The 26405-nt window shown below is 49.9% G+C and overlaps 2 protein-coding genes across 2 annotated transcripts; one reads left to right on the top strand and one right to left on the bottom strand.

Moving 5' to 3' along the window:
* The first annotated feature begins 1530 nt into the window (after positions 1-1530).
* RPS3 (ribosomal protein S3) lies at positions 1531-8524 on the top strand. The gene is made up of 7 exons (XM_080702367.1): positions 1531-1597; positions 2882-3012; positions 3218-3311; positions 3939-4033; positions 6516-6703; positions 7129-7325; positions 8457-8524. The coding sequence occupies exons 1-6, from the start codon at positions 1568-1570 to the stop codon at positions 7320-7322; spliced, it is 732 nt and encodes a 243-aa protein (XP_080558493.1). The 5' UTR covers positions 1531-1567; the 3' UTR covers positions 7323-7325; positions 8457-8524.
* Positions 8525-14389: 5865 nt separating this feature from the next.
* Positions 14390-25545, bottom strand: KLHL35 (kelch like family member 35; the record flags this gene model as incomplete). Its single annotated transcript, XM_080689350.1, has 8 exons — positions 14390-14578; positions 15548-15736; positions 17124-17312; positions 17957-18075; positions 19074-19258; positions 20177-20632; positions 22791-22920; positions 25464-25545. 8 exons carry the CDS (start codon positions 25543-25545, stop codon positions 14390-14392), a joined length of 1539 nt encoding a protein of 512 aa, XP_080545476.1.
* Between the last annotated feature and the right edge of the window lie 860 nt (positions 25546-26405).

A 26405-nucleotide genomic window follows, 5' to 3' on the forward strand; every position in this document is an offset into this window, starting at 1 on the left:
TAATCCCAGCATTCAGGAGGCTGAGACTGGAGGATCGCGGTTCACAGACAGCCTCAGCTACTTGGTGAGGCCCTCTGTGACTCAGTGAGACCAGGTTTCAAAATAAAGAATAAAAAATAGGGCAAAGGATGTAGCTCAGAGGTCAAATGCCCCTGGGTTTCATCCCCAGACCTGCAAAAAAAATAATAAAATAATAATAATAATAATAATAATAATAATAATAATAAGCCGGGGGTGGCGCATGCTTGTAATCATAGCATTTGGGAGGCTTAAGACAGGTGGATCCAGGTTCAAGGACAGCCTCAGCTACTACTAAGTGAGGCCTTTTGCAACTCAGTGAGACCCTGTTTCAAAATAAAGAATAAAAAATAGGGTTGGGTGTGTAGCTTGGAGGTAGAATGCCCCTGGGTTCCATTCCCAGTACCACAAACAAACAAACAAACAAACAAAAATTAAAATAAAGAATAATAAATAGGGCCCGGGGGTGTGACTAAGAGGTAGAATGCCCCTGGCTTCCATCCCCAGTACGCAAAAAAAAAAAAAAAAAAAAAAAATTATTGTGATAACAGTCCATTATGCTAACACGCAGGTGTGTGTGTGTGTGTGTGTGTGTGTGTGTGTGTGTGTGTGTGTGGTGTACTGGAAATGGAACACTGAGGAATTCTACCTCTAAGTTATACCCCCAGCCCCATTTTATTATTTTATTTTGAAACAGGGTCTCACTAAATTGCCGAGGTTGGCCACATACCTGCGATCCTCCTGTCTGCCTCCCAAGTACTGGGATAACAAGCACCTGGCCTGCTCTGACTTCTGACAGAAATTTTAATAGGTTTTAGGTAAGAGCGCCTGAGTTAATAATATAACAGGCACAGAACAGCTCTTAGGACACTGAGTAACTATTAAGGCATTATTATTATTACTGTCATTTGGCACAGAGGAAACGGATGCAGATTGGAGATGGGGGTTCCTATAGAATTTCATTGAGGGCTTTCATTCAGCAGATTTCTTTTCGTTCGTGTGTGTGTGTGTGTGTGTGTGTGTGTGTGTGTGTGTTAATGGGGACTGACCCCAGGGGCGTTCTACCTCTGAGCTACACCCCCAGCCCTATTTAAATTTTTTATTTTATTTTGAAACAGGGTCTCCTTAAATTACTGAGTCCAGTCTCCAACCTGCAATCCTTCTGTCTCAGCCTCCTATATACTGGGGTTACAAGTGTGAAACACCAGGCCGGGCAGACACTTAAATGAAAGTGCAGGGCCTAGGATTCCATGCTGGCGAAGATCTGTTGCTTTGTGTTCAGACCCGTAATTTCCATCCCTGCGCCTCACCCGCGTTGCTCATTTTCAAGCTGTGAGGACTACACTCCAAACTCTCCCGCAGTCCCTGCTCGGCCTCCAGGCGGCTCGGTTTCTCTTCTTTCCCACAACGCCCCTTCACGTAAGACTGCACTTCCCGTGAGCGCCCGCAGGCGTCGGCGTCGCGCAGCTTGCGTCGTCGCCCGGCGCCCTTTATACGCACTTCCGCCCGCGAGCCACTTCCTTTCCTTTCGGCGGCGCGCGGCGGCAAGATGGCGGTGCAAATTTCCAAGAAGAGAAAGGTAAGCCTGTGGGCCCGATTAACTGGCGTCGCGCGCGCCCAGCATTTCTTGAGGTGTCCGGGAGAGGCCCACAGCCTCGTGCCTGGCCTCGGGGAGCGGCCGAGGCCGCCTGGGGTTCCCGCAGGCCGCGGATGGCGGCGGATTGAGTTGCGAGGCCCGCCGCGGGGGAGCGCAGTGTGGTGGGAAAGGAAGACAGATTTCTGACAGTGCCGCACGGCGATGGATCTCGGGCGCCACGGCTACCCCGGAAAAGTCATCCGGTTTTATTCTATGGCACTGAGAAAGGGAGGCAGCCGTGTAGTTTTTTGTTTTATTTTTTGTGGTGCTGGGGATGGAACCCAGAGGCTTTCTACCTTCGGACTACACGCCCAGACTTTTTTAGTATTTCATTTGGAAACAGGGTCTCATTAAGTTGCTGAGAGCCTCACTAAGCTGAGGCTGGCTTCGAACCTGTGTGATCCTCCTGTCTCAGCCTCCCAAGCGCAGGGATTACAAGTGTGCGCCACCACACCCCCCAGCCCGAGTTTTTAGCCTTTTATTTTGAAACAGGGTCTCACTGAGTTACAAAAGGCCTCACTAAGTACTAGCTGAGGCTGTCAGTGAACCGCAGTCCTCTGTCTCAGCCTCCTAAATGCTGGGATTACAAGCATGCACCACCATGCTCCGCAGAGTTTTAACTTTTTCTCATCCCATGAAAATTTTGTAAAAGCCATTAGCTTTAGAGATCGATGGTGTGTCGTTTTGCCAAGGTACATCAAAGTTAAAAATTAAAGCCATGGTGCTCTTTAGAATTAGGATTTCCCATCTTCCCTAGGTAGGCTAAGTAAGACACTAACAAAGACCACGTTGTGTCTCTTAAGTGAGGCTGCTTTTCCCTTGAGTCCACTCTGCCTTTAACGAGTTATGTAGTGTTCATGCTGTCCTGAATGAAAAATGGAAGACAGGTTCTTTATTTTGCATGTGTTTAAACCCTTCAATGAAGAGGTGATGACGAGTCTGACTTGGAGGTGTACATCTTTGTCCATGTGATCCTACTCTGTGCTGTGTTCTGCGGCATAGTTTAAAGGACTCTGGTCAAAGAAACTTCCCAAAGATGACCTAGAGGCATTTGTCTGAGAAGGGTTGTTGTATGGCAAAAAAGTGTTGGAGAAATTAATGGGTCACGGTTTTGGAGGTGTTGAGTTCTGATGAGGGGTTCATTGGCTGATTAACTAGGCCACTTCAGGGGAGAATAAGCCTGTTTTTTTGTGTGTGTTCTAATTTTGAACTTGCTTTTTTCGTTAGTTTGTTGCTGATGGCATCTTCAAAGCTGAGCTAAATGAGTTTCTCACTCGGGAGCTGGCTGAAGATGGCTACTCTGGAGTTGAGGTCCGAGTTACACCAACAAGGACAGAAATCATTATCTTAGCCACCAGGTAAACTCAGTTTGATTTGCCATCTATAGTTGTTGTGATGCTGACAACCGGTGAGTCTGGCCTTGGTGAATTCGGTTTTTTTCTTTAAAATGTGTGCTTGCTTTGTGACAGTGAATGGGATTTTGCTATCATGCATAAATGTGAGACTTGGAAACGTAACACGGAGGATTTTTGTGAGTCATGAATTGTCACATTTACTCCCTAGGACACAGAATGTTCTTGGTGAGAAGGGTCGTCGGATCCGGGAATTGACCGCTGTAGTTCAGAAGAGGTTCGGCTTTCCCGAGGGCAGTGTAGAGGTGAGTGGTCCTGTCTTATACCAGGGGTTATTGTGGAATTGGAAGTAGCTCTTTAGAGTGGCATTTCTATAAACTGACCTTGGAGACTATTCATGACTAGTGAGTTAAATGAATTGATATTTTGAAGAGCTCTTAATAAAATCAGTGCCCCTTTTTTGTACTGGGTATTGAACAGGGACCTTTGAGTTTTCGTCTCTTTTACTTAGGAGCAGGGTCTAAGTTGGTGCAGGTCCCACAAAACTGCTGAGGCGGGCCTTGAACTTGTGATTCTCCTGTTCTGGTCTCCTAAGTTGTTGGGACTTCACATGTGCACCATTGTTCCTGGCTCAAGTGGGCTTGATTTTATAGGCCTGTTCAGCTAATTTATGGTATTCAAATATTCCACTTGGGTACAGAAATGATAACATAGGGGATCAGTTGGCTGCCCATCAGTCTCGTTTTTAGGAGGGTGCTCTACCTGTGAGAGGACGTTGAGGAATGATTCCACTAGTGTCACTTTGTACTGTGTATGCAGCAGGAATGCTTCAGTACTTAAGAGATATTATTGTATATAGGAAAAGATTTTTGTGGTGATTGTGTTGGCTTTTAACTGAGAATATAACAGGATGTACCTTACTTCCTTTAAAGCTTTATGCTGAAAAGGTGGCCACAAGAGGCTTGTGCGCCATTGCCCAGGCAGAGTCTCTTCGATACAAACTCCTAGGAGGGCTTGCTGTGCGGAGGTAAGTGTCTTGGGACTTGATGTTCATGCCTTTTTTGGTATGGATCAGAATGTGGTATGTGCCATTTAAAATTGAGCAGATGGCCGGGCGTGGTGGCGCGCGCTTGGGAGGCAGAGACAGGAGGATCGCGCAGGTTCGAAGCCAGCCGCGCGCGCTGGCTTAGGAGACCCTGTTTCCAAAATGAAAATGTAAAAAATAGGTCTGGGAGTGTAGCCCAGAGGTAGAAGGGCTTCCAGGAACCCCAGTACCACCAAAAATAAATAAATAAATAAATAAATAAATAAATAAATAAATAAAATAAAATTGAGCAGATGAACTCTTATGAAGTGACAGGATCATCTAGTCTCTGAAGGTTATAAGACTTGCAAATCTGTATCCCCACTGAACTCTGGTAGAATAACAACTAGTAAAGAAGCAAAGACCATAAAGGGTAGTCAGTGCTATAATGGAGAAGTGTTCTGGGTGTTTATGAGTAGAACAGAAATACAATTTTAAGCCTCCTTTGAGGCTTAAAAGACCCCATGGCAAGTGGGCAACAAGGAATGATTGTACCTCTTAAACAATTAGAAGTCATGCGTGTCCATTCGTGTATATACTCTCATATAGGGGACTCTCAAGAGGTAACAAACCGGGAGTGGTGACGGCTCCCTTGTAATCGCAGTACTTGGGAAGGCTGAGATGGGATTGCAAGTTTGCGGCTGGCCTCAGCTAGTGAGGGCTTCTGCAACTTAGTGAGACCCTGTTTGAAAATAAAGAATAAAAATAGGGCTGGGAGTGTAGCTAAGAGATAGAATGCCCTGGGGTCAATTCCCAGTACTGCAACACAGGTTTGATGGAAACAAGCTTAAAAATCTAGACAGTCTAGTAAACTAGGCGGTCAGTTACTGTGAGTTGTGATGAGGGAAAAAAGAGCATGAGGGGATGGGTTGCCTCCTGAGCTGGGCCTAGTGGTGAGATTGTAGTGGGAAGTTGAGTGCATTTTGACTGTTAATGGATTTATGGAGTGCCTTGCCCCTGGGAGGGAAGGGCATTACTGATGGTTTGAAGGTTGGGTTACAGGAAGGTTGACCTGGTAGGGTGGGTAGTACAACATGTGAAAATAATACCTGGTTTGAGTGCCAGATCCACTGCTTAGAACAATGGTTCCAGAAAGCTTGTTTCCTGGGCTTTGATGGAACCATCACTTGAAAACTTGTTAGAAATGAAGAGTTTGGTTTCTATCCAGGAGCCATCAAATAGAAAACTGGAGGTATGCCCCCATTAGTCAGTCTTAATAAGCGCTTCATGTGAATTTTGTATACTTTAAAGCTTGACTTGGAGCCAGGCATGGTGGCACACGCCTGTAATCTCAGTACTTGGGAAGCTGAGGCAGGAGAATCTCAGGTTTGAGGACAGCCTTAGCTGTTTCAAAATAGTAGTTTGACTTGGAAGTTCTAAAATGCAAGTGGGTTGCTGAACTTTTTCTCATGGTGCTGGGATTTGAATCAAGGGGCATTCTATCTCTGAATTGAAGGAAAATGTGAAAGGGCCCGGAGGTGGTTAGCTATCCAATTGCCATCTCCCAGGGTATAAAGTAATGGTTAAGTTAGGGTGGGCATGTTTTTTGGGGGGTGTTATTGGGGTTCCTGGAACCCCTTCTACCTCCAGGCTACACTCAGACCTATTTTATACTTTTATTTGGGAACAGGGTCTCTTAAGCCAGCACGGCTGGCTTTGAATCTGTGCGATCCTCCTGTCTCTGCCTCCCAAGCGCGGGGATTACAGGCATGCGCCACCACGTCCAGCGGGCATATTTTAAAGTTGAAGTTTTATAGAGCTAAAGTTTTTCTAGCATATTTTATCAAAGTAGTCAGGAGCCTGAATTAGTGCTTATGTCTATTAGTGAATATGAATTTGAGAGGATGAGTATTTCAGTGAACATGAAGGGACCACTGTTTAAAGGGGTACTTGTGAGTGTGCTTATATATGAGAAGCACCGAGGTAGTATTTTTAAAATATCTACACCTGGGCTCTGCCACTTGAGATTGTACATGGCCTGAAGGGAGAGCCTTAGCCATCAGGGTCAGTCTTCTCATAGCTAAGATTGGAAAACACTTGCTTAGAAAGAGCTTTCATTAATTCTCTGAGGAAAATTAACCTAAGATTAGGTGTGAGAGGAGTAGAAGAGAATTGCTATTTCTTGGCAAACTAATCATACTCTTTACTGAAGAACCATTTAAAAGTTAATGAAGCAGGGTGAGGCTAAGATAGGATGGTTGGTTCAAGGACAGCCTCAGCAAGTAGTGAGAATCATCAACCTCGCAAGATGAGACTGTTTTCAAAATAGGGTTGGGAGTTTGGCTTAGAGGTAGAATGCCCCTGGGTTTTCAAGTCCCAGTACCACATGGTTAGTAAAGACCAAGTCTAATTTTTGTTTTTAACTTGGTGGGGTGAACACATTCTGTCTTTGTGATAACACAGGTGGATCTCTTCTCTTCCAAAGGGCATGCTATGGTGTGCTGCGGTTCATCATGGAGAGCGGGGCCAAGGGCTGTGAGGTCGTGGTGTCTGGGAAGCTCCGAGGACAGAGGGCTAAATCCATGAAATTTGTGGATGGCCTGATGATCCACAGCGGGGACCCTGTTAACTACTATGTGGACACTGCTGTGCGCCATGTGCTGCTCAGACAGGGTGAGTAGCTGGGGGCAAAGGACATTAGCAGATAAGTATGGTTTTCCATAGACATCTCAAGTGTTTGGGGGGTTTACCGTGGAGGTAACTGGGGATGTTTTGATTGTGTGGGTTGTAAAATTTGTATTGCTGAGATCGTTGGATCAACAGTTGATCTCATCTTAGCCATCTGTATGCCCTTCCGTGATGACACGATGACGAGTCAGAAAGGTCACATCCTGCTCCTGGTCCTTGTCAGTGCCATGTTCTGTGGTGCTGTGCATGGGTGCCATTTGCAAAAGTGTCCTATTCATTGATTGATTTAGAGGCATTTGTCTGAGAAGGGAATCAGATCCAGCGGTGCTTGACCAAACTGCTGCTCTTCTATTTGGTTGTATGTTTGGGTGGTGAAACCCTACGTAGGTCCTAACTATTATGTCCTCTAGGTGTGCTGGGCATCAAAGTAAAGATCATGCTGCCTTGGGACCCGAGTGGTAAGATCGGCCCCAAGAAGCCCCTGCCTGACCATGTGAGCATCGTGGAACCCAAAGATGAGATCCTGCCCACCACCCCCATCTCAGAACAGAAGGGTGGGAAGCCAGAGCCGCCTGCCATGCCTCAGCCAGTCCCTACAGCATAAAAGGTATGTCCACAGGGGCTGCTCTGGACTAAGTAAGATTTTATTCCTTTTCATCTTTGAATACTGTTGTCTTACTAGTAAAGTACTTGTTGAGTAATATTGGATTCCATTTACTTTATATGGGAAAGTAAAATACAATTCCTATTCTTGGGCCCACAGGGTATTCTCTTACAGAAGGTTCTACTTTTATTACTCCCATTTCCAGGCTACATCCCCAGACCTTTTTTTTTTTAATATATATTTTATTTGGAAACGGGGTCTCACTAAATTGCCAAAAGCCTCACTAGCTACTGAGGCTGGCTTTAGACCTGAGGTTCTCCCGTCTCAGCCTCCCAAGTACTGGATTACAAGCCTGTGCTACAAGCCTTGAAATTGTTTTCATTTATTGCCCTTATTTGCTCAAGATTTTTAAGGCACTCCTGAGAGTAGTTATTCTGTCCTTTAGGAGCTCCCTTGAAAAGTAATACCAAACCTCCCATGCCTGGCATCTGAAGCTTTTTGTCTCCCAGTGTTATGTTGTACTTTATGTTTTTGGTACTGGGGATGGGAACCCCAGGGGTATTCTACCTCCAAGCTACACTCCTAGCCCTACTTTTTATTCTTTTTATTTTGAAACAGGGTCTCACTGACTTGCAAAGGGCCTACGTAGCTAAGGCTGGCCATGAACTGAGGTCCTCCTATCTCAGCCATCCAAATGCTGGGATCACAAGCGTGTGCCACCACACCCAGCTTTTTTATTTTTAAATGGTCTTAAGTTGTGGAGGGCCTTACTGAGTAGCTAAATATTAATCTTGTGTGTGTGTGTGTGTGTGTGTGTGTGTGTGTGTGTGTGTGTGTGGTACTGGGGGTGGAACCCAGGGACATTACTTCTGAGCCACACCCCCAGCTATTTTTTATTCTTTATTTTGAATTAGGGTCTCATGGAGTTGCAAGGGGCCTCACTAAGTAGCTGAGGCTGTCTGCAAACCAGGGTCTTCCTGTGTCAACCTCCCAAATGTTGGGATTACAAGCATGCGCCACCATGCCCGGCATCTTTTATTAATCTTAATGTGAATCCTGAGAGTGTACCCATTTGATAAGTGAAGGAACCTAATTTCAGGTGAAATTTCTCTTACTGTTGTGCTTTGTTTTCAGGGTATCCTTGGAAGCTGTAGCTGGAATCTGGATGTTGCTGTGTAAAGATGTTTAATAAAATCTTGGACAAAGACATAAGGCCTGACTAGACAATCTGTCCAATATTGACAACTGAGTTGTGTTGGCCTGTGAAGCATTACTTGGGAAGCCTTGTACAAGCTTAAAGCTCAAAATTAAATTTTCCTGTGCTCTTAGCCATTCCAGGGGGATGAGGGGCTAGCTAAAATTTGTCCCAAAAAAGTACTTGCTACCATGTCTCTCTGTTACTATATACATTTGGGGCATGTTACTGGGGATTGAAGGGGGGCGGGGTTCTCCCTCCAAGCTACACCCCTAGCCCTTCAAATTTTTCTGTTTTCAGATAGTTTCTCAAATTGCTGAGGCTGGCATGGTGGGATGTACCTATAATCCCAGTACTTGGGAGGCTGAGACACGATTGCAGGTTCAAGGAGAGCCTTAGCAACCTAGCCAGATCCTGTTTCAAAACAAAAAGGTCTGGGGGTGTAGCTTAGAATGTCCTTGGGTTCAGTCCCCAATGCCACAAAAAAAAAGACATTGGATGCTCTTTGTTTAGGTGAAATTAGTGAAGGTAGTTTGCTTTAAAATCCTGTACAAAGCCAGACATGGTGGCACATGGTTGTAATCCCAGCATTTGGGAGGCTGAGACAGGGATCCCCGTTCGCAGACAGTTTCAGCTACTTAGTGAAGCCCTTAGCAACTCAGTGAGACCCTGTTTCAAAAAAAAAAAAATACAGAATAAAATATAGGGCTGGGGGTATAGCTTGGAGGTAGAATGCCCCTTGGGTTCCACTCCCAGACAGGATTGTTCGTAATGAAATGAGTTAAAACCAATTCAAGCATTTAGGTAATGGGTGCTAAAACAGGTTTTCTGAGACCATAGTATTTAGTGTTAGCACAGCCAGCTAAAGTCATTATGGATAGGTGATAGCTTATTTTTCTGAGTTTTCTGCTCAGTCCACTCGGGGAACAGTGCTGCTATTGACTTCCCACCAGGTGGTGCTATAACAGCAAAAATTGCTTTAGAGAAGCTGTATGGAGAGGGAAAAATAAACTTACTGAACTGTGGACTGACACATGGAAAGCTGCACATTAGTCTTTAAGGGTGTCCCTATCCTCCCATTAGGCAAGGTGTCAATATTGAGCAGCCAGAATTTTGCTTAAAGTTGCACTTTGAATCTAATCCCACTACCCTGGAGGCCGAGTCAGATCACAGGTTTCTGGCCAGCCTCGGCAACTTAGCAAGACCCCCACAACTTCGCGAGGCCCTGTTTCAAAATAGGTCTGGTGGTAGATCTCAGAGGCAGAATGTCCCTGATTTAAATCCCCAGTACCAAAATCTGGAGCAGCACACAAACATTGAGAGAGCTAGGGAAAGGGATTTGAGGGGAGGGCCATGCCTGTATAGAACCTGGGTTTGCAAGCCAACTGTCTAGGCTGCTGTGGAGTTCTCCGGGTGGTGATTGCATATGATCTCACATCTCCAAGGGGAAATCTAAAGTTTTAAGCTTTGATAAAATTTTAACTTCATAATAGACATGTTTATCTTATGGTTGTAAATGATATGTACTGTGGCATACCCTTTTCCTAAGTTTTCTGCTATTTCTAGGATACACTGCTCATTTGCAGAGTTTCTCGGGTTGCTACAAATGTGTTGAGAATCATCTATAGTTCCTTAAGCACTTCCTCTTGGATATCATTAACCAACTTCATGCTAATGGATTTTCTCCATTACTACCTATTTACTAAAACATGTTCATTTTTGGTCTATAAAGGTCAACCCAAGCCAGGCAAGTGTATGTGGTGGTATACACTTAAAATCCCAGGACTTGGGAGGCTGAGGCTAGAGGACTGCAGGTTCGAAGCCAGCCTTGGCAAGTTAACCAGGCCCTCTGTTACTCAGACCCTAATTCCAAATAGAAATAAATTGTATTGGGGGATATAGCTCAGAGGTAGACTGCTTCTGGGTTCAATACTCAGTGTCACTCATCAACCCATGGTTTCTAAACATTTCTGTAGCATCTTTTACTCCAGTCACCTTTGTGCACACCTGCCTTCATGCCTCAAGCTATGAACTATACCAAGTGAATTTGTAACAGGCACCATAAAGATGAAAGAAACCAGGTGAGGTGGCACATGCTTGTAATCTCAGTACTTGGGAGACTGAAACAGGAGGAACACAGGTTTGAGGCCAGCCTGGAACTCAGTGAGACCCTGTTTAAAAAATAAAGAATAAAAATAGGCCCCAGAGTGTAGCTTGGAGGTAGAATGCCCAATACTGTTTAAAAAAATAATAAGGCTGGGGTATAGCTCAGAGATATATATAAAACTAGAAACATTTTCTCAAACTGAGAGGAGTGGTTGGTGAGCTCATTTATCTCCAAACAGAAAAGATGTTTTCCATTCATTATACCCCCAGCCCAATTATTTTGAAACAGGTTCTCAATGATTAGCAAAGGGCCTCACTAAGTAGCTGAGGCTGTCTGTGAACCTCGATCTTCCTGTCTCAGCCTCCCAAATTCTGGGATTACAAGCAATATGCCACCACACCCTGCTCAATTTATTTTTAAGATGGTCTCACTAAGTTGCAGAGGGCCTCACTAAGTTAGCTGAGGCTGGCCACGGACCTGTGATCCTCATCTTAGCCTCAATAATTTCACCACTATCCTTAAGAGACTTGACTACTGTTCATATGTCTGCATTCTTTTTCTGATTTGTCTGAACAAGTATGAAATATCCTCCCCTGTCAATATTTCTGTTTTTGTCATGGGTAGAAAATGAGAAATCTTAATTCCCAACTGATGTTTCCAGACTTCAGAAAAATAATACAAGGCCTGACATGGAGGCGCCCACTTGTAATCCCAGCACTTGGGAAGCCAAGACAAGAGGATCTCAGGTTGGCAGCCAGCCTCAGCAACTTGCGTGCAGCAATTTAGTAAGACCCTGTTTCTAAATTTAAAAATAGCCAGGCATGGTGGTGCATGTTTGCAATCCCGGCATTTGGGAGGCCGAGACAGGGAATGGTGGTTTGAAGACAGCCTCAGCTACTACTTAGTGAGGCTCTTTGCAACTCAGTGAGATCCTGTGTCAAAATAAAGAAGAAAAAATAGGGCTGGGGGTGTAGTTCAGATTATAATGCCCTTAGGTTCCATCCCCAGTACCACAAAAAAATAAAGTTTAAAGAATAGAATAGGGCTGGGGGTGTAGTTCAGAGGTAGAATGCCCCTGGGTTCAGTCCACACCATAAAAAATAAATACAATACTTTAGGAGCACAGAAGTACAATAAGAAACTGAAGATAAAAAGGGCCTGGGTTCAATCTCCAGTATCTCACCCCCCACATCAATTCTTATAAATTGCCAGAACTGGTTTAAAAAAAAAAACTAAAAAATTAGATTGGGTCCTCTGACTTCTGATGGAATAACAGGAGTTAAGCTGTTCTCAGCTGGGGAGAGGATGGCAAACGTGAATGGCTAAGTCTCGGTTCCCAGAGAATGGCAGCAGGCCTCCCCATTCAGGAGGCAGGCTGAGGGGTCAAAACGGCAATGGACAGGGGCCAAGGAGATGGTATCTCCATCTGCCCGGTAGCCCTTGGAGATCAGAACACACTGGTGCTTCCTGCTATGTTCCTATGAGCCTCACTCATCAGGCTTGTCTGCCCTCATCCAGTTGAAGGCTTGTAAGGACAGAGGCTGTACCCCATCAGATGAGGTTCTCCATGGTAGAAGTGACAGTAGCGTCTACTTCTGTACAATTGCTGCGCTGTGCTGTCAGCTTAGTAGAGCCTGGGTGAGGCAGCAGGGAGAGCAGGCTGGACCCAAGTTTGAATCCTCACTTGGCCACTGCTTACCATCCCAGTGACCTTAAGCAAGTTACTTCACAATTCTCTTTCTTGGGCAAGTGCTCTGCCACCAAGCTGTACTCCTGGCCCCACTTTGCAGTTTTTTAACCTCATTTGTGATGGCAACGTTGCCTGCCTCAGGCATTCCAGGACATCTGATTTAGTATATTCAGCAAGTGGTCTTGTCTGGGCACTGACGTGAATCTGACCCCTTTCCTGCCTCCGGGTATGTCAGGGGAGATCCAAAGGCCTGGCCAAATGCCGAATGATATGAGGGACAATGGAAAGGAAGGGACACTAGGAGAGAGTGGGCAACTCGGGGGTGCAGGATGACACATGTGCCAGGGACATCAACATTCACAAAACGGTATAGGGGCATGAATGACTAGCATGGGGAGAACACGGCACTCTGCTTGGCACCGAGGAGTGTTCAGCCCAGATGAAATGCCCGTGTTCTGGGGGCAAGTTTGACTGGGTATGTCCCTATCCTTTTCCTGGGTAGGTAGGCAAACAGTATGGCACCTTCTTTGTTTTGTCCTGTTACCCATGGAGTGGGATAGGCAGGATCAGTGGAACTGGGCCTCCACTCACTTCTCCCTGCTGCCTTTATCAGCTATGTCCAGATGGTCACAGACCCCCTAATCTGAGATAATCAGTGGGTCAGAGCTCAGCTGGGGCCTGGGCCTTTGTGCCTGGCTGGGATGGCCCAGCCCCAGCTGGAAAGACCCTGTGGAAAGGGCCCTGGGGCTTTGGAACATGGGGAGGGTTGTGGGTCTGGCCGTGTGCTGGAGAGAGATGCAAGCACCAGATGACAACTCCTTCAAAAGGCAATCTAAGTGCAAATGAGGGGTGCCTGCAGATGGGCTGGCCAGTGCCTCAGGCCCCGGAGCCACAGGCACAGACCTGAATGGCCGCAGCCTGAGGATCCATCTGTGGTGTGTTTTGTTCCTTCTCTAAGCTCACTCCAACCTATCCAGTAGTTAGGTCATTGTTCCTGGAGCCCCAGGTCGCACCAAGTTTTATAATGACATTAGAGGCTGGTGCCTTACATTGACATAGGGAGTCTGGCAAATCCAGGCGCACAGGTGAATGGCTAGCCAGGTGCTCACAGGCCCATGAGTCCAGTGCCCTCCACTCTAAGAGACTGTTCATAAGGTTTCCTCTCTTTTTCCCTTTTTTTATTTCTTATTTGGAAAACCCTAGGTTGCTGAGAGTCTTCCTAAGTTGCCATGGTTACCTTTGAACCTGTGATCCTCCTGTCTCAACCTCCCAAGTACTAGGATTACAAGCATGTGCCACCACCACCCCTGTGCCTGGTTAGGATTACAAGCATGTGCTGGTTCTATTTTTTTTTTTTTTTTTCATTCTGAAACAGGGTCTCACTAGGTTGGTGAGTCTTGCTAATTGCTGAGGCTGTCCTTGAACTGAGATCCTCCGGTCTCAGCCTCCCAAGTACTGGAATTACAGGTGTGCACCACCACCCCTGGCTATTTCCTAATACCCACACTGCTATTAGTGAAAATAAATATGCTACAGACTGATGGATATTCCTCCAACTATCTGTTGGAGCCTAATACCCAAGGTGATAGTATTAAGTCTCTGGGGGAGTACCTAAGTCACTGGGTTGAGTGCCTTTACAAGAGGTCAAGGAGCTGCCTGCCCCCTTTGGCCAGGTGAGGGCAGAGCAGGAAGGCTCCATCCAAGGAGCAGCACCCTCACCAGACACTAAGTCTGCTGGTGCCTTGACCTGGGACTTCCCAGCCTCCAGAACTGTGAAAAGTCCATTTCTAGGGTTTACAAGTGTCTTTAGGCATTTCACTGCAGCAGTATGAGTGGACTAGGATGGTACGAATGTGCTCTGTAATCAAGTAAAAGCAAGGAGCAGATCCTGGGGATTACTTCCCTGGGCCAAGAGGGTTCGAGCTAGGACCAACCTTTGAATGAGGTTTTATTTCTACAAGAAAAGGGGCAATAAGTTAAGAGGCCATTGACACAAAGGTGCCAGGAAAGGAGCAGAGTGCTGTGCCTGATTTCTCCCTGCCTCTCTGCCTCCCGGCTCGGGCGGTCCCGGTCTGTCACCTGCCCGGGCTCTGGATGATGGTGACACAGCCATGGGAGCTGGTGCAGCGCTGCAGGGATGGCTGGGCCTCCACCTGCCCACTGCTGGGGTCAAAGGTGAAGACCCTATCCGTGCTTTCCCCGCGATCATCCCGCCCACCAAGGATGTGGATCTTCCCGTCACACACGGTCACGCCACAGTTCTCCTGGGTGGACAAACAGAGAGGCAATCAATTATGGGGTCCAGCCTGGGACTCCCTCGGTCCCTAGCTGGCCAAGCCAGATAACAGAACCTTCCCTATAGACTATGACAAGGAAGCAGAATTTGGATAACCTCAGTTCAAGTTGACTTGGCCCTTAATGAATGAATGGCCTAGACAAGTCATATAAGTGCTCTGGGCCTTAAGTTTCCCCATCTCCAAAGGAAGAATAATGGTACCTTCTTCGTAAAATTCTCTTCACAATGAACAGGGTTAAGTATGTAAAGCATTGTATATAGTGCCTTGGTCTTAGTGAGAAGGCTAAAGGGATAGTGGCTGGGATATAGTAAACATACCAATTCTACCACCACCACCATCACCACTACATCTCAGATTCACAGAAGCCAGAAATCTTAGGCTCTTGGGATCACTGAAGGTCAGGACTGTCTGGGACCAACAGTCCAACCACACCTCTATAGAGAGTCCCCTTTGGAGTCTCAGAAAGGGGACAGAAGGTCAGGAAGGCCAGGAATTATAGAGGCCAGAGCTTCCAAGACCTGCCCCTCCTGTTTCTGAGATCACTGGAGCAGGGAAACTCAGCAAATCCCTTCCCCACTCCCCACTACACAACAGATTACCAGCTGGTGGACTTTTGGATAGGAAAATCATTATAGGGTCATTCAGACCAAACCCCCACTCAAAACTACAGCACTTGGGGACCAAGGCTCTGCCTTATTATGGCCCAATTTAATTGGTGGCCTTGGGCCAACCTCTTTAAGGCCAGTCTCCTCACCTGTGAAATGCACAGTTTGTGACTGAGGACAAAGCTAGAGAACTGTGTAAGACTAGTATAGTACTCAGTACAGAGTTATACACAAAACCCATTACCCCCAAGATTCAGAGCTCAGATGTGGGTTCCGCTCTGCTGAATGCATGGATCATTGTCAGGGCTCACGCCCAGCAGCTTCCACTTACCACAGGACTGGGGAGGGCAGCTGCCTCCCCCCAGACATCAGTGCCAGGGTCATAGGTGAAGATTTTGCTCATGAGGCCCCCTACCACATAGATGGTGTCCTCGAGGGAGACAGCCTCCAGACACCGTTGTGAGAAGGGTGCTGGTGACCGCAGGCTCCACTGGTCCTCCCTGGGATCAAAGCACTGCACCTGAGGGATGGGGAAGCAGTGGTGGTGGAGCCTAAACCCAGCTTTCCTGCTGCCTGTGTCCTGCCACCTCCCCCAGGGACACTTGGCACCCCACCACCAACATCCACCAGGCCTGAGCTAGCATCCGGGAGGGAGAAGAAACCCACCATCCAGCCCCAGCTCCTGGACACTTTTTGTCAAAAGCCTCCTCTTTCAAGGTCTAGCTCAAGTGCCACTCCGTCCTTAAAGCCTTTCCCTGCACCACTTTGAAGGAGAAATGAGTTGCCTTGTGTGAGATTAATCATATGAGCACATTGTATCAAGCTGGGAGAGGTATGGGTCCCGGGAGAGAGAGATACTGTCTGTGTCCTCCACAGAGATGGGTCCCTGGCAGCACACTTTGTTAGCCCTCTTCTTTCCTGGTGCTCTGGGGTCATGACTTGGTTCCAGCCAAGATGTCTCACAACCCTGCTGCTACAGCTGTTCACGGGCTTTCCTGAACCCTGTCTGAGTGCACACCTGTACCTGGCTGCCTGCTCCCTGTTTCCTTGGAGACCTTTGAGAATGGCCTATATAACAAATCAGTGCTATGTGGGAACATGCAAAATGTACTTCCTACCACTGGTGCCCTCCTTCCAGCTCCAGGAAGGTGTGCTGGGGGATGAGGTCAGGGAATAAGAAGGGTAAGGGGTCTTAATTTGGGAAAAATCTGGGTCCCAGGATTACAAGCCTGTGAAGCCATCAGGGGAGGAAGAAAGCCGCTATGAAGATTAATTTTTATTAACAAAAGCCTGAACATCCAACAAAAGGTTAGTAGACTGCAGTTCTTCCACCCCAAGGATGAATACTACAGGCATTGAAACATGGTTCTGAAGTTCTCAGCATGTAGGAAGTGCTCATGCTTAAATGAGAATAGGAAGCAGAATGCAAAACTTTACAGTAAGAACTAAAACTTCAACAGAAAATCAAAAGTCAATTCCTGGAAATATATAGCAGTTATCCTCAGGTGATATGATAGGACTAGGAGTGACTTTCTCCTTCTAAATTTTCAATGAGTGAGTGTGTGTGTGTGTGTGTGTGTGTGTGTGTTACTGGGGATTGAACCCAGAGGCATTCTACCTCTAAACCACACCCCAACCTTATTTATTCTTTATTTGGAAACAAGATTTCAATAGGTTGCTGAGGGTCTCATTACTTGCTGAGGCTGTCCTTGAACCTGTGATCCTCCAGTCCTGGCCTCCCAAGTATTTCTAAACTCATTTTCTTGCCTGAAACCTGTCACTGCCTCCTCTGAGCTGCTGATGGGATTGAGAAAATAGAGGAAAATACGTAAGCACCCGGGTCTATGCCTGGCAAAATGTGGGTACCGCTGATTTCCCATAGCCATCAACTCCCGGTCTGCACCCACCTTGTCGGTGTTGATGCCGTCCTGCCTGGCACCCCCGATCACGTAGAGCTGGCCAGAGCAGGGCACCACCGCCGCAGAGCTCACTGCCTCCGGCAAGGGTGCTGCAGCAGCCCAGGTGTTGGAGAAGGGGTCGTACCGCTCCACACTGTGCAGGCGCTGAAGGCCATCGAAGCCACCCACCGCGAACAGCTGCAGTGAGGACACCACCGGGGCACTGGGAGTCAGGGCCATGGGCAAATCCACAGCCCCACCACTTTAGTCTGAGTGCAGAAACCATCCCCACACCAGTTTGGGGGCCAAAGTAACTGGGAGTAACCTATCAATGCCACCACCTGGGTGACCTCCACCTAGTTAGGAACCTCCCTGGGTGGCTGCTTCTCCTTAACCAGGGATAATGAAGCTGGTCTTTAGCTGGTCTGACTACAGATTAGATTACAAATACCTGGCACCAAGTTGATACTTACTAATAAAAGCTGGTAGTTTATGAAGGGTTTATCATCCCTACTTAATTCTAAGAAGCACTTTTGTGTTTTTGAATTCTGGATGTAGTTTACAAAAATAATTGGCTGGATTTTTTTGTCCACTAGTGGAAGAGTAGAGATTCAAACTGAGACTGCTTGCCCCAGAGTCTACACCTCTGACCACTAGGCTGTACTATTACAGTAATGCCCATTATTGATAGCATTAGCTTCATTCTGTGATCTTGGGCAAATCCTTTTCTTTTCTTGGGCTTCAGATAACTTCTTACAAAGAGAGAGTCTTAGAGGGTCTTGTCCCAGAACGTCCATATCTGTGTCTTGGGTCACAGGGCAGCAGTCTCAGCGTTTACCTACCTGTCCCTGTAAGGCCACCATCTTGTGCCTCCACCTCCCCTTGTGTAGTGAGGCTACCTTGAGCCAGGTGTGAAGATGAGAGCTAAACATCCACACGTCACGACTGTTGATGTGGCCCCCTAGGGAGAGATAAGCAGCTGTTAGAGCAGTTGTTGCCCCAGGCCTTCTTGTTATCTCCAGCACCCTCAAAGAGTAAGAAACACAGACCCCCAGATCCAAAGGAAGGCTTATATTATATATATAGACGGTAGGAAGGGCTGATATAAGATTCTGGGCCAGTGACCCAGACCTGTGCTTTGAATGAGTGAAGAGAGTCTTTTTTTTTTTTGCGGGTCTGGGGATGGAACTCAGAGGCATTCAACCTCCGAGCTACACCCCCTGCCCTATTTTTTATTCTTTATTTTGAAACAGGGTCTTACTAGGTTGCGGAGGGCCTCACTAAGTAGTAGCTGAGGCTGTCCACAAACCGCGATCCTCCGGTCTCAGCCTCCCGAATGCTGGGATTACAAGTGTGTGCCACCACGCCCAGCCGAGAGTCTTGAGTTAAGGCTTTTGAGGGACAGGCCCTACAGATTCAGGAAGAAGGTGCTGATCCTCACTGGCTGCCTTGGTGGGGTGCCAGCTCTGTGCTCAGGGAAGCAAAGGAGGCACTCTGCTAGAGGTAAGAATGTGCAGGGTACCCAAGACAAGCTGCAGGGATGTGCTGGGGGTCAGGGGAAGGCGGAGCCATTTGTGTGGGGTGGGGGAGGGGTGGTCCCCCACACTTCTGCTTTTACTGTTATTTCATTCTCTCCCTCCATGGGGTATAGAGATTATGATACCCAGTTTCCATACAGAAAACCTGGATGAGACTTAGAGACCAGGGATGACCTGCAGAGGACCATATGACATGCTGTCAGAGCAAAGAGTAGAAGAGCTCCTGGGCCCCGGAACCCATCACCGGTGCTGCTGAAGGCCACACCAGCGCTCATCTCTGCCTACAGACCACTTCAGCCAATTACTAGGTTATCATAAAAGGCCTCACCTCCATCTCCCAAGGGGGGGAGGAAAGAGGAGGTAGTCTGCAGGAGGCTATGACCCAGCTCCTTGGGGCTCCTGCTGCAGTCTAATTCCTCACCAGAAACATAGATATCATTGCGAAGAGCACAGGCTGCGAACTCGGAGCGAGTGTAGCCAGGCAGGCTGGGCAGTGGGGTCCAGCGTTGGCTCCCTGGGTGGTAGGCATCGGCAAAAGGCAGCTTCAGGAGACCCTTGCGGTCACAACCACCGATGACCACGATGACTTCAGCTAGGTCCATGAATCTGTGGAGTTCATCGCCAGGCCTGTTAACCTGTGCCCAGGTTGCTGCTCCTTCTCACCCCCTTGCTGTCCACAGTGTACAGTCCTGCTCCCTTCCAGGCTCTTCCTCCCACCCCACCTGAAGGTTCCTGCTGGACTCCTGCCACTTCACCCTTCCCTCTGAAGATGAGCTCTAAGTTACACAAAATTAATCTTTGTGAATCCTTCCTCTTCCCCTTCCCTAGAAAAACCACCTTGTTCAATTCTTATGACTTGTATTAAGTTCTCTAGAGAAGGAAACAGAGGCTCACAAACTATGGATTGCCCAGAGTCAAGTCCAGTTTTGTCTAGTGTGAATCCACCCCTTTCGCGACTTTTCTGAGCTCCATCTCCCAATTAACTCCCTTGCCTCACTCCTTTATCCATTTTTCCTTTTAAAGCCATTCCCTAATTTCTTGGAGCAGGACTACTCACCCTCTCAGCAAAGCACCCCCCGGCACTGACCCTTCAAGGTTCCGACCTCACTAGATTTTCCAACCCTTTTAGCCAGTGGTTCCCTGATTCCTTTGACAATGATCAAGCATCTTCTCTGCCTCCGGCTCTAGGTAGGCCTAGCATTAGAGATACAGTGGTAACGTAGTGTCATCCCGTCTTAGCCCATAGTCTCCGCTGGTCTGCCATTCCAGGGGTGGGTTACGCCTTTTTCATTTCTTCCCTTGTCCCTGTTTACATCCCTTATTGTTCTGTGAGCTCCCAGGGAGCAAAGGGTTTCCCCAACCACTCCCTGCAGGACCTGCAGAGAATCACAGGTGCCGGGCAAGGGACACAGTGTGCGCCCGGTGTGTTAACTCTACGTGTGGGTTGCTGAATCCCCTAAGGAGGCGCGACCAAGCGCCTGCGGTGGGAGAAGGGCGTGGGTGACCATGCGGCCCGGGCCCTACCTCCGCGGCCGGGCCCGCAGCGCGCCCGCCTCCCGGCCCAGGATGAAGCAGGCCCGGGCCTCGAGCAGCAGCGGGCGGCAGTCGGCGCAGGCGCGCAGCAGCTCGTCGGCCTCCACCTTCTCCAGGAAGTAGGCGGGCGCCAGCAGCGGCAGGCGCACGTGCTCCAGCAGGCGCCGCAGCTGGCCGCGGCGGGCCGGCGCGTCGTGGCGCACCCAGCGCATGGCGGCCTCGAACACGGGCTCCTCGCGCGCCACGCCCAGCGCGGGGTCGGCCAGCAGCGCCGCCACCTCGTCGGGCGCCAGCTCCAGGAAGGCGGCGTGGCGCGCCAGCTCGGCGAAGGCCAGGGCCGGGCGCGGCGGCGCGGGCGGGCGGCGGCCCCGCACCGAGCCCAGCACCGCGGAGAGCGCCGCCCAGGGCCCCGCGTCCGGGCCCCGCAGCGCCGCGGCCTCCCTCATCCTGCGGGAAGAGAACCGAGATGAGGGAGGCGCCTGAGCCCACACCGGCCGCGCGGGTGTGCCCTGTGCGCCGCGTCGCGACCTGCCCCCCCCCCAGCCGCCCATCCCACCCGGCCCCTGTTTTATGGGCTCCACTGATCTAGCTCCCCCCCATCGGCTGTAATAACCCAGCCCCGGCCTCATCTGTAGCACCTTCTCTCCCTTTACCCACTTCAGCCATACATTTACGAAAGCCTGTAAGGTATTCTAACAGGGCTAGAGCAGTGCCACAGGCTACCAACACCAGGACGCCTTTACCACCATAGTCTAAGGAGGGAGAGCCAGGGGACTAATGGAACCTGAACCTTCTGTATAGGGAGGGAGGGTCTCGTGGCTGCAGCTGTAGTGTTTGGTTAAGGCATCCAGAGGTCTCAGTGTGTTTGTGTGCACCTGTGCCCACAGGTGCACAATAACTACCTCCCCCTCACTCTGTCCCGCCCGCTGCAGATCTCCTGTAGGTACTGCCCATTAACCAGACCCTTTCTACTTAACACCTGCCCCATCCTCCACAGCACAGCATCACACTGTAGCAGATGTTCAGTACCTGTTCGAGGTCGAGTGAGTGTATTAAATAAGTACTTATTAAGAGCCTTTGCTGTGCCAGTGAGCCAGACCGCCATAGTCCCTCTCTTCCCAGATCTCACAGCTTGCCCCCCCCCCCCGAGAGAGTACGGAATAGTAGGAGAATTAATGGTAAGGAGAGTAAACCCAGCTAGAGGGGAGTGAGGGAAGGGATTCTTGGATTCTTGAGGGGGTCCTTCAAACCCGGAAGGATGGGTAGAATTAGCCAAGTGAAGGCAGGGGAGAGGAGGGAGGATAGCTGTGATGGAGGGAGTGGAAGAACCCAGCACTAAGCGTGGACGGGGGCGCTATTCTCTCTAGCAGGGCAAGTCACTGCCCCTTTCCCGATCTCACCTGAAGCAGGCTCGTGATGCCTATCCCACAGAGCTGTGACTGTCTGATTACTGAATGTATGAAAGGTGCTAGGTATGTGGTACACACTCAAAATGCTTTCTTACCCTGACTTTACTCACGCCAAAGGGAACACACTACATGCTGGTTGCTTTTGTGCACATAATTTGATCTGCCCTCCACAGCCCCGAGAAGTGTTTTTACCCCCTCCCCCTTTAAGTTTGTCATGAGGCAACAAGCACTCCTTCAGAGGAGGGTGTGAAGAGCACTCCCCAGAGCCCACGGACTGAGGGCTGTTCCATGCTGCTCAGGGTTGGGTCCTAGTGAGCACACAGCCTCTGCTGCACACCTCCCGGGGGCAGGAGACTCCTCTATGTGGCAACTTACTGCAAGAGAGCTCAGCTCTGCCTTCTGGCCCTCGCTTCTAGCTCCGTTCTCTTGACTCAGCCGCTCTGCTGCCCCTGACGCTGCCCAGGGTCAGCCTGGCTTGCACCACTCATGTCATTTTGCTTCAGCATCACAAGAAATGAGTTTCCTCGTGGACACGGAAGGACACTACTTTTCCCAAGCAGAGGGGGCTGGGCCCTGAACCCACCTGGCTCCAGGCTCTGCGTTCCTAGCTGCTCTGCTGCTTGTCAAGGTAGGGGTCATGACCCGGAGGAGCAGCCAAGGACCAGCAAAGGGAGGCGAGACAGGTCACTTGAGCATGCTCCCCCGGGGTCCTCAGCCAGCCCAGGACACACCCACACTGAGCTGAGACCCAGGACGGCAGGTCTCAGTGTAAGGAGAGACTTCCTGCTAAGATGTCCCATAGCACCCGAGGCTTCTTAGGGAGAGGGAGGGAGTCTCCTCCTGAGAAGGGTGCCAGGGCTTATTTGTTCTACCTCTCTCTACTGCTCTAGGTAGGGAGAGCTGTAGACACGGGGACATGAAACCCAATTTCCACCTTGGGATTTCCAGTCTGGGGCCAAAGATACCCAATGGGAACATGGAAGGTAGAGATTCCCATCAGCCTTCTCCCATCTGGGCAGAGTCTAAGCACTTCAAGCACCTCTAAGATCCAGCCTGTGGAAGTGGGCTCAACATGCCACCATTCTCGAATCTTTTACAACTCCACACTCACACATGTACACACGCTCAGACTCACAGATATCACCCTGCCGGGCTGTTCTGCATCCTAAGCTCTGCCCCAGGTACTTTGCACTTACCTGGTCACTCCCTTTTCCAAGGGCTCCTCAGCTCCGGCTCTTGCTCCAGACTCTGTCTGCCACCTACACGCAGCAGCAGCCGGGGTTTCAGTGTCCCTACCCCTCTGCCCAAAGTCCCACTCAGGCTCAGCTGCGGGAGGACAAAGGGGCTGGACGCCAGGGGGGAGGGGTGAGGGAGGGGTGGACGCCGGGCTTTTGTTTCACTCTTGGACCAGCCCCAGGAGGCAGAGGGCGGGAGTAAGTGTGGGATGGACTGTTGTGCTGCTGGGGATCTGGTGAGTCCGGAATAGGGGCTCATCTGGTGCTGGCCTTGTTCTGAATAACTAGTAACATACAGGTGCATGTGTGTGTGTGTGTGTGTGTGCTTGTGCATACACGCGTTGTCTGCCTCCAGTGGATGGGTGGTTGTTGGCATGGTGTTCCAGGGTAACTCTGTGAATAAGGGAATACATGGCACACAGTGTCTGTTTAGCATTAGGGTGGTGTGGGCATATCGCTGCAGATGTGACCAAGAATGTGACCATAACTGTGGGTGGAGTTTTCCCTCCTCCTGCCTGTGTGTGACTGCCATGTCTATGCTCCTGCTTGACAGCAGACATGTCACTGTGGGACTTGGCATGACCCAGTCTTTTGTATCTATGTGATATATGATGTGATGTGATGTGTGTGTATCAGGGTTTTCTCTGTGAATTGTGTATCATATCCATAGACCTGGTGTGTCTGTGTGTACACGTGTGTGTGTGTGTGTGTGTGTGTGTGTGTGTGTGTGTGTGTGTACACATAGCATGTGGTCCTGGGTCTGGTGTGGTGAGTAGAGGGGAGGCACCGGGGCAGGCCGAGTTGGGTGGAGAGGAGAATGAGGCAGCTCTGGCCCAGGCTGGCCTCCTGGAGCCAAAGGAAGGGGATCCTGGGCTGGTCTGGGTCATTTGCTGCTTCCATGGGGCTGGAGAGGGGATTTGCCACTGTGGAAGGGGGCAGTGGCTGGGGGAAGAGCTTGCCCTGCCAAGAGCCTAGACAGGCCTGAGGCACAGGAGGCCTGGTCCTGGCACTGCTGAGATACCAGTCAAATCACTGCCCACCCCTTGACCTGGCTCTTCATCCCAGCAGGAGGGATAATTATTTCCTGCTCTGCCTCTCATACTAGGTTGCTAAGACACTTAGAAAAGGGTAAAAGCCATGCACTATGTGGAATCATCCTCGTGGAGGCCAGGTGTAGTGGGAGACAGCCTAGCCAGGTTTGGGTGGGCCCAGAGTTTGTGGAAGGATCCGGGATGGGAGGGCTCACTGTGATCTTAGCTAAGCATATGTCCTGAAGTCTGGCTGACCCTGCTCCAGGGAACAGTCCTGTGCCCCAAAAGAGGATTTTCTGTGTAGCTATTGGTTAAAGATGTGAGAGATTTGGCATCTTCATATTTTTCTCAGATGGGGGGTGAGGGGAGGCCTGCCCTCTGAGGTGGCGGTGTCGGGGGAAGGACTAGCTTACAGTGGGCAGCCAGAAGGCGAGGGGCCCCTTCCCTATTTTCCTGTGAAGTGGGCAGACAAGGAGAGAGGCTGTCCTCTGCAGACAAGGAGAGACCATGAAGGGTGTCAGGAGTGCAGGGCTTTCAGGCTAGGGGAGAGGAACCAGAGTGGGCCCTGGGCTACAGGCCCTGCTGTCTGCCCAGCTGGGGGAATGGCCTCCATTGTTTGTGGGGATCCTGCCCCTGGATCAGGAGTGGGGTGCAGTGCAGGGCCCTGGGGACAGCTGGATGCCAGCTAGCAATTCCACTCAGGACTCCAGCCCCCTTCAACCGCATTCACTCTTCTCCCCCTCAAGACTCCAGGGTGTCTCAAGGTGCCCAAGTGTGGCCAGGTGCCTTGGACATCTGGCCAGTGTGTCTAGGGGAGCTGACAGCACAGGGAGGGACTGGCAGGAAGGTCTGTCCTCTTTCCTAGGTGGCCCTGCTGGAAGCTGGAGAAGAATACCTTGGGGGTATTGGCCCGACGGTTTCAGGTTTCACTCACTGCATATGTCCAGAGACAGGCAAAAGCTGACCTCTACCCTAGGAAAGGAAGCTCTTGCCAGATGGGTATCCCCAAGGGGCAGTCCTCGAGGTTAACACGGGCCCAGTGTATGCTCCAGCATTTGGAAGGGGCTCTTTCCTTTTCCTCTAAGAAGATGCCAGAAACTTTCAGATCCCAAGAATTCTTATCCAGAAGACCTTAGAGAAGAGATACATCCCTTGCCTCCCAGGAAGCATGGTCTTTACCTACGGAAGGCCAGAGCTGGTGTTCAGCCTGCCCTTCCCCTTAGGATACACTTGAGACTACACAGACAGAGGGCAGTGGTCCCAAAGATGGGAAGGGACATCTGTGGTACCAAGGCTATATTTTGGCTTTCACTGTGCTGGGCATAGGGGTATGCCTCTCTCAGTCAGGTCCAAAGCCCTGAGAAGTCAGAGCCAACCCTTGCCACAGGGAAGAGGCATCACTGGGTTTGTCCCTTCATAGGTCAGGGGGGCTTAGAGTACCTCCTCATGGCTAGAAGGACATAATGGCCACACTCCTCAGCCCTGCATTGGACCCTGGGCCCCACTCCTCACTGGTTGCAGAAGGGGGCACGGGGCCTGGAGCCAGTGTCAGGACACTGGCTTTGCCTGTTCTAAGCTGTGTGGCTTTGGATGTTCACTTTACCCCTCAATGTGTTCCCCACCAGCCCTGGGGCATCATGGCTGACACAGGTGGGGCTCAAGCCTCCTACCACTTTCCCATTCATTTCTGAGAACGGCTCCTCCTCAGATCACAAGCCGGAACTGAATCCCAAACCCAGTGCCCTCTGTCTCCACCCTTCTGATGACAATTCAGACAGTACACATAAAGATGGCAGCTTTAATCATCCAGGCATAGGCCCCCGGGCCCCTCCACGGCAGGCATGATGGCCACATGCCTGCACTTGACCGTGCCCTGATGCTTTTTTGGGGAGGGGGCCCGCCCTGTGGCCACTGATGTGGGAACCTGAGGTCAGATCAGACTGCGGATCTCCTGGGCCTCAGGGCCACCTCTGCCCCAGAGGCCTGTTGGACACTTGGGTGTGAGATAGGGCAGCCCTGAGCCTGTACTTCTGGCCATCTCCAGCTGCTCCTAGGGGACATGGCTCGAGCCTCTGCCAGGGCAGGGGCTGGCGGTGGTGGGAGGCTGGCTGGGGAGGAGGATGTGTCTCTACCACAGCCACTGGCTGTGCTCCTGGGCCGGACTTCCTTGTGCTTTGAGATTGATGTAGAGAGCAGAGCTGCCAGGTCCTTGAGGCAGGATAAAAAATGGAGAAGTCAGTAGCCTCTTGGCATGGACAGGGGGACAGAGAGACGTACGTGAGCACAGGTGGGTGAGCATCCACACCCTCCACTGCTACAGGTGATACAGCACGGCCCAGTGAGCAGCAGAACTTCCAGGCTGGGATGTGAGGGTGGCCGTGAGAGCAGGGCCAGGCCCCTCACTCCTCCAGAGAAGGAGCCCCAGGCCTGCAGGGGCATCTGAACGCTGGAGTCCTGGCCCAGCTGGGCCTCAGGGGAGAGGGGACATCTTTCAGGAGAGGCTGGAGTAACGGGGCTGGAGCCCATGAGGAGGCCGTGGAGCCAG

Source organism: Muscardinus avellanarius (assembly GCF_963383645.1).
Source record: "Muscardinus avellanarius genome assembly, chromosome: 1".
Lineage (NCBI taxonomy): Eukaryota > Metazoa > Chordata > Mammalia > Rodentia > Gliridae > Muscardinus > Muscardinus avellanarius.

Excerpts from the sequence above, each read along its gene's own strand:
- RPS3 (XM_080702367.1), top strand. The coding sequence starts at position 1,568 with ATGGCGGTGCAAATTTCCAAGAAGAGAAAG. Across the intron at positions 1,598-2,881 it reads AAATTTCCAAGAAGAGAAAG|TTTGTTGCTGATGGCATCTT; the intron begins GTAAGCCTGTGG and ends TTTTTTCGTTAG. Across the intron at positions 4,034-6,515 it reads GGAGGGCTTGCTGTGCGGAG|GGCATGCTATGGTGTGCTGC; the intron begins GTAAGTGTCTTG and ends TCTCTTCCAAAG.